Here is a 7,796-nt window from a genome sequence, read left to right as displayed (position 1 = left end):
GGTGAAAATGTTGGCAATCAAGATCAGGCCTGGGCAATTATTTTGACTTGGAGGGCCAAATTTAGAGACAAAAATGTGTCTGGGGGCCGGTATATCTGATTTTTAGGAACACTAATACAAAACCTCCCAATAATGTCTAATTGAATGCTAAAAACGTTATGACAGACCGCCTTAAAAAAACAGAATGGCATTTTTTTACTGAATGAGACACCCAGAATGTACATGAAAATAAAGAATGTGGGATTCACAATATTAACTATTAATGATAAACCACTGAATATTGGCAACATATGAACGTCACACCCCCTCTCGATTGACATATTTTGCAATCAAGCGAAATGCAACAAACACAGCAAAATATGAATGCGAAGGGTAATTAAAAAAAACCCACCTACAATCTGATATATCACTAAGTTTTAGAACTACGTTGTAAAAATCTCCTTCCACGTCTGTCCCTGACACTCTGGAAACACTCTGTGGAAACGCTCCCCACCCACACTGCTTGGTGCCTCGTCTGAGCTGCTGTAACTTAGATTACCATAGTAACTAATTAGATTACCATAGTAAATAATTAGATTACCATAGTAACTAGTATATCATGCAAAAGCGCAGATTCCAACCATTGGAATACTTTGTGTAGTTCAAGACTTTGGACAATAAAGTACTATCCACCTATCTAAGACTTACGCTAATTTATAAACATCACTGCACATCATAATGGCAGCTACAATTTCCACCTTAAAGATGTAAAAAAATGCTTTTGGGAATGTCCGGCGGGCCAGATTGAAAAGCTTAACGGGCCGCAAGGGGCCCCCGGGCCTTATTTTGCCTCGGTCTGATCAAGATGGACCGACAAGAAAATTTGTGGTGTTAGTGAAAAATGAAGCAGAATCTTTTTCAGTCTTTCCATTAAGTTCTCAACTTTAATAGGAAAAAAATCACTTTATGTAAAACAAATGTTCACACTGAACATGTTACATGAAAAATAAAATCCCACTGATATTTAATTTAATACCGGTCCACTGAATTACAAAACTTCCAAGATGCAGGAGAACCTCAGGTAAAATGTAATGTGATTTGCATTGCTAGGTTGCATGGCAGTTGTTGAAAAGTTGATTTTAGAGTTTATGATCCCACATTAGGATTTTTCAGTCAATTAATTACAAATTCGCAGTTTCATTGTAGGAAAAAACCTTTTGTTCAAGTCAGTGCATTTACTCCAAACAAAATGACTTATCACCGACTCACAATGTAGTCTGTCAAACCAAAGGATACACACATACTTAGAGGATATGGCTGTTTGACAGCTCCAAGTAAAATAAAATCCTGTTACTGGGTAGGATTTGCAAAGCCAGAAAAGTATTGTTGATCATCTGAATTGATAACATAACTACTTAATGAACAGGTTAGTTGAACGTACAATTCAAATGGAGCAAGACAACTTTAATGATTGCATCAACTCACAAAGTTACACGGGGGACTGTCACTTAAAAAAAAAGAAAAGAAAAAAGAATAAAAACAACCCCGAAAAAGGATGTCTAAATAATCGACAAGGTGGTTATTCGATATCCTTTACTGAGCTATTATAGATATGGTTGCCACAATGTAACCACAATCAAATAAATGTACACCATTGGAGACTAACAAGTGACAATTCCAAACAAAGAATGCAAGTTTCTTTTTCCTAGTCCAGTCTGACCAAATCAGCAGGATTGTTTTTTTTAATTATTGGAATCCCTTTACCAATAAGCATATCTTCTCTGTCTCTTTTCAATAAGTAGGATTTCATTAAAACTGACATTATTTTACAACCATTTAAAACAATGACTGCAGAACTCAAAATCTAAAAAAAATATTTCATTACACCATTTTCTTCTTAACAAAATGTAAAAATATTTTGTGTATTCTTTTAAACATGTTACAATTGTATACTTCTACCGAATAAGGTAGGGAATAAAATACAGGACACCAAAATGGTGGGGAAAGCCCAATTGTTTCCAGTTATGGCTGCTCCAACAAAGAAAAAAACATTTTGGAGATTGAATCTAAAGCCTGTCTACTTAATAATAATAATTGGTAAAGACAGGGGAAAAATAAAAAAATTGGAGTATATTATAAAAATAAATAACTCTATAAAACAGACAACCAGACAGTTGTAGTCATTTTATCTAATCTTAATTTCCTCCAAAAAAACCTAAATCATGTAAAGGAAAGTAATGTCCCACCATCTAAAATAATTTGATTGCAGCCAAATTTGCATCTATACCTTTAAGTTAATAACATGTTTTGTTCCAATCAGATGTTCAAGCTTTTGCGCCTTGAACCTCAAGTGATCAATACAAATAAAACATTTTGAAAGTCGCATCAGCTCATGACGCTTATAAAATGTCTAAAATCAGACAATACTTTATGTAACAGACAGCAACATACATTAAAAACTCATTTGGGTAGTGGCGGAAGAGGTGGAGGAGGGTCTGAAGGCAAGGGTGGGGGTCTGGCATTGCTCCCTCTGGATCCGCCAGAGTACCTGAAGTCTGCGTACTGGGATCTGTAGTCAAACATGGTCGGCTGGGACGGCTGGACACCCTGCGCGCTCAGAAGCGAGTTTAACATCTCAAAAGTGTCCTGGTACTCATTGGACTGAGCGCCACCTGTTCCCCCATGTCCGTTAGTGTCTGTCTTGTCGCCTTTGGGGAGTGAATAGCTCCCCTGGTGATGGGAGAGGCCAAGGGCCGGGAGGATGTCAGATGCCAGTGTTTGGCCAGATGAGGAAGACATGGATGGTAGCTGATAGGGATTTCGAGAAGACTTGCTCATTTTAGAAGCAGGGTGGGATGCTGCCGAAGGGTCTTGGGGATGTGTCCTCTTGCGGGAGACAGAGGAAGATGAGCTTGTTCGAGACGAATCATTAGGGACCTTTTTGCTGCTTCCTAATGCACTTCCGGAACTTGAGTGTTTGTGTGAGGAGGAAAGAGAAGCACCACTCAAAGAGTGGTGGTGGTGGTGATGGTGGTGGTGATTGGACCTGTCCCTGTGCTTGTCCCTGCTCTTGCCCTCCTCACCTGAACTCCCCCTTTGCTTCTCTGGCACACGAATACGCACTTTAATGTCTTGGTCCTGCCCTCTCCCGCTGTGTCCACTGCTGCCTCCGCCAGCCAGGGGAAACTTCATTTTCAAAGAACTTCTATCGTGTCTTTCCTTCTCCAAGGGGATTTTGAGAATAATGGGTGAGGGGTTGGACAGGTCAGAGGAAGACGAGCTGGACTGCTGGTGATTATGCTGCTGTTTCTCCTTTCTCTGCTGCTGACCAATGAGAGCCTGGGCAGCATTGGCGTACTCCCTCTTCACGCTGGCTTCCATGTTTTCCAACTTCCTCTTCTGAGCGGCCAATACATCTGCGTTCTTGGCGCGGTATTCACTTAAGGACACCTTAGCAGGGGTGTGGATCTCATGGTTGGTCTGCTGCTCAGGCACCCCCTGACTCTTGCCACTCCAGGTCTGAGCACTGCCAGGCGTACTGTCCTTGTCAGCCGTGGTGGACGAAGACGAAGCAGAAGACGGGGCCGAAAGGCTCATCAGACCCGCCACAGTACTTTCCGAAGAGGCCATAGAGATCATGCTCATCATGGTGTCCCTCTGGTCACCCTCCTCCTGGACTTTTGGCTTGGTCTTTGGTGTCTGACCTCCTGCCTGAAAAACAATACCCTTAAGAGTCAACAAATCTCATCTGCTCATTACAGGCCAACTTATTAGTGCTCAGTCACCACGGAATCAAGTCGTACCTTCCAGTTGCGGATGCGTTTCAGTCTGCTAGGTGTTTTCTCCAGAATCTGCAGGAACTCGTGTGTGAGCTCTGAACAAAGTTATTTTAGGAATATGAAATACAACATCAGCAGAAGAGAATTAGAAGCCACACATTAGTTTAATGCCAAATTGGTGCGTGACTTGTTCTTGAACATTTTCCCATTCAACTAGAGTGCATACCATCTAGCAGCTTAAGAGTGACTGTGGGGTCAACATATTCCCACCAGTGTTTTCCATCTGTAGAAACAGGAATCTCCCAGTTGGACCACTTGCAGGCAAGATGGATACACACACAGGCCACGACCGGCGGACTGTACTGCAGGCAGAACGTGGTCAAGTGGAGACTATGTGGCAGCGTACATCCCAGAAAAAACATACATAGAAAGAGGGGAAAAAACAGAGCAGATATTCAGTATATTGAGTATTTACAAAAATGTGTGTGAAAATAAACAGGAGGTAAACGGAGTATATACCTGTTGGTGGCCATGAAGTAAGATGTTTGAGCAAGATCCTTACTTGCTGAAACAACAACAGAATGGAGAAGCACACTTAAAATCTGAGCCACAAGGACTTTGATGTGAGCCCTCCAAAATTAGCTCAAAATTGTATTTTGATGCTCACCTCTAACCAGCTGGGTGCACTTGACAACATGAGTGTGGGGATGGTCGATGGTGATTTCAAACGCTGCAAGAACAGAGGACAAAACAAAAAAAGACTGAGTGATATGAAACAGTTAAACCCAAAAAAAGCGTGCTTCCAAATCGACGGTTAACAAACGAGTCCTGTTAGCCCAAACAAAAGAGTTATTTGACTTCGCATGAGGTCTTCCAGTAATATTCTGCCCTAAATGAAAAGATTGAATGTTTATTATGAACAATATGAAAAGGTATATCAGGTGTCGTTTTAACATTGATTTTTATTTGTTGTCATCTGATACTTCTCCATAAATTGGAATGCTTAGTGGAGGGCCGTATGCAGATATAAGAACATGGTTCATAAAAATGCAGCAACTCATTCTGTACACCTCAGATAGATGGCGCCAAATGAAGAAACAGAAAAGGGAGATGATCAATACTAAAGACAAAGTTGCAAACTGCTATTTCTGTGGATTGGTGACACGCGAGCGTGACTGTGCAGTGTTGCAAACTGCATGCAAAGTTTCTGTCGAACAAAAGTAAACACAAGTTACTTCTTCAGAATCACAGGGAGGGAAATCAAAGGACCCAAGTCTTTCCTTCCGAACTTACCCAAGGTCTGGAGTATTATGCTCTCAAGAATGACCAGGTCTTGGGCTTGTTGCAGGTAGGCCTGAAGTTGAGAGGACAGGCACATTACTCACTGCAAGGCCTGTATCCGTTGTTAAACAAGATCAACTGGTCATGCAGTTTGATTCTGGTCATGTGTAATTGTCTCAGAGGTTTTGTAGCATTCATCTTGAAAGACTGACTTTACTCAATCAGTCTTTCAGTTTTGTGCTGACAAACGCTCCCAAATAAATGAGAACTCAAATGACACCTCACATTTATGCCATCTCATTTAGATTCTCATATGACCAAACACGTCCCTTTATGTCCACTTCTTTCAATGTAAAAAGGGGAACTGTTGCAAGAGCGACAGTGAAGCTAAATGCTGCAATCACATTATTATTTTGAGATTTGTTTCTTGAGTATAAAGTAGCGGAAGGCCATGTAAAAGCGTCACTCGATGCAGAGAGTAAGGCACTGCCCTTTTGGAGAATAACAGGCACTCACGGTGATCAAATGGAAGCTAAAACCATAAAACTTACATCACTGCGAACATCTGGTGAGGGATCCTGTGGGTTGAGACAGGCATGAGCCACCTTAATAACATGTTCTAGCTTTCGGGGCTGCTCCTCCACCTTTGCAGCGAGGAAAAGAGCGGCTGGAGCAATGACCTGCAAGTAAAATTTAAAAATATATAATTGAAGTTCAGATGACGCTACACATTCAACAAGTACTCACATTTCTGTGGAATCTGGTGAAGGACTGGACCATATAGAAACGATGCATGTACACAATGGCCGTGTTTATTGTAAGCTGGGACCTAGTACACAGTTGTTAAGGTAAATGGCAACAAGATTTCAGGTATGAAATGTAAACATCGATTCAGTTAGTATAAACTCAGCCTTGTGGTACAACATTGCAGGAAAGCGAAATAAATCACGTTACTTGTCCGGAGCTAGCCGGAAGCTGCAGTTCTTCGTAAATATAACTACTTACGGTTAAATGCAAAAATCGTATACTATTATAATATGCTGAGAATACAATGCTACTCGGGGCGACATGGACTTGTATACGTATTTAATAACATTACTAATACAGTGAGATCTGAAGCTAATGCTAACGTCCTATAGGCCTGCCGACAACACAGGCCTTCACGACTTTGGGGTTCGCCAAATACGCCGCTCTCAGACAGCTGAGCCGGGCCCCTATAATACACTAAAATAATCGATGTTTAGGAAAAACGAGGGTATTTAAAATGAAACCACACAAAAAGCAGTAACGACTCTCTCGAGTAGAAAAGGCTAAACGTAAGTAGCGAACAAGCTAGGCTAGCTCAGGTGGCTAACGTAGCTAACATGGCTAACAGCGCCGACAGTCGGGCCACGACAAAAGATACACATTGAGCCGCTGTCCCATGTCCTGTAGCAGGTTGGCTGCCTGTTGTCTGTACGAGAGCTCCTTGTCCGGATCGAGTCCAGCTCGCCGAGATGGATTGTTGTCGATCTGTTGCCGGGTGTAGTACCATTTGTTATTACAGCTTGCAGGGAGAGGACTAAGCGAAGCCGCCATCACTGAGAAGGAGGATAGTTTAAAATTTCAGCGCGTCACAGGAAGTTACGTCACATCGAGTGAGTGGGCGGAAAACGGGCAATTTCACTCACTGATAGGTATTAGTAAAACGCCGGAAATAACCTTACTGTGAAAACTACAACTGGCATGTTACAACCCCTGGAACATTTGAAATCACCTGACTTTGAGGATGTTCATTTATTTGTTGAATATTGCAGAATAACGGCGGACAAGGGACAGGACAAACAACTCAAGTAATTTCAAATGGTAACTTTCCGGCTTCAGATCGATAGCTAGGAACTTTATTTATCCCTTTGGAAAGTTCCTTCTGAGAAATTAAAGTTCCGGCAGCAGCAGGTAGCACCAGAAAATAAAGGAAAAACACTAAAAAAAAAATGAAAAAATAAAAATAGAATACAATTGAGGAACAAAAAGTTATAAGCATATAAAGATATTATACATTATACATGTCTATGTATACACATGTGTTAAAGCAGCAGCAGGAGTGTGTTGTGTTTGTGTCTATGAACAGATGGTCTTGCCTATATATACAGTTTAATCTTTAGATTATAGCAGTGGTTCTTAAACTTTTTTCACCAAGTACCACCTTACTGTAAAATATATATATATATATATATATATATATGTATGTGTGGGAAAAAAATCACAAGACTATTTCATCTCTACAGGCCTGTTTCATGAGGGGGGGTACCCTCAATCATCAGGAGATTTTAATGGAAGCATTCACATACCATGGTTTATATAGGGCACAGAGTGGGTGGGTACAGGCTGGCCTAGGGGCGTGGTGATTGGCTCATGTGTTACCTAGGAGGTGTTTCCGTCTATGGCGGCATGTTGTTACAATTTCGCTGCGCTTGTTGAGGGATGACAGGTCTGGACGGTAAATAATAAACAGTTTCTCTTTCAAGCATAGGTTGCATCTTTTATTACCACTATTGTAAGGTGTGCTGGATGCAAGAATTTGCCATGTTATTGAATATTCAACATTATTGTCTTTGAGGTCCCAAATGTGTTTGCTGAGTTCTGTGGTATTTCGCAGGTTTTTGTTCCTGAAAGAAGCCTTGTGATTGTTCCATCTGGTTTTGAATTCTCCCTCGGTTAATCCTACATATGTGTCGGATGTGTTAATGTCCTTGCGTATTACCTATAGACAACTGA

The 7,796-nt window shown here is 41.2% G+C and overlaps 1 protein-coding gene across 3 annotated transcripts; it reads right to left on the bottom strand.

The window, feature by feature from the left end:
* Positions 1-1,895: 1,895 nt before the first annotated feature.
* Positions 1,896-6,693, bottom strand: ccnt1 (cyclin T1). Of its 3 annotated transcripts, none has more exons than XM_061982342.1 (9): positions 6,445-6,693; positions 5,787-5,868; positions 5,591-5,719; positions 5,052-5,112; positions 4,426-4,488; positions 4,278-4,323; positions 3,985-4,148; positions 3,783-3,853; positions 1,896-3,690 (listed from the first exon to the last, which is right to left on the bottom strand). In XM_061982342.1, exons 1-9 carry the CDS (start codon positions 6,615-6,617, stop codon positions 2,440-2,442), a joined length of 2,040 nt encoding a protein of 679 aa, XP_061838326.1. In that variant the 5' UTR covers positions 6,618-6,693; the 3' UTR covers positions 1,896-2,439. The 3 variants fall into 3 exon arrangements, with proteins under 3 accessions (XP_061838326.1, XP_061838310.1, XP_061838318.1); XM_061982326.1 differs by having other exon boundaries at positions 4,278-4,333; positions 4,427-4,488; XM_061982334.1 differs by having other exon boundaries at positions 4,278-4,330; positions 4,427-4,488.
* Between the last annotated feature and the right edge of the window lie 1,103 nt (positions 6,694-7,796).

Source organism: Nerophis lumbriciformis, linkage group LG01 (genome assembly GCF_033978685.3).
Source record: "Nerophis lumbriciformis linkage group LG01, RoL_Nlum_v2.1, whole genome shotgun sequence".
In the NCBI taxonomy this organism is placed as follows: domain Eukaryota; kingdom Metazoa; phylum Chordata; class Actinopteri; order Syngnathiformes; family Syngnathidae; genus Nerophis; species Nerophis lumbriciformis.
Note: the sequence above shows the minus strand (reverse complement) of the source record. Positions and strands in the feature narration are given on the sequence as shown.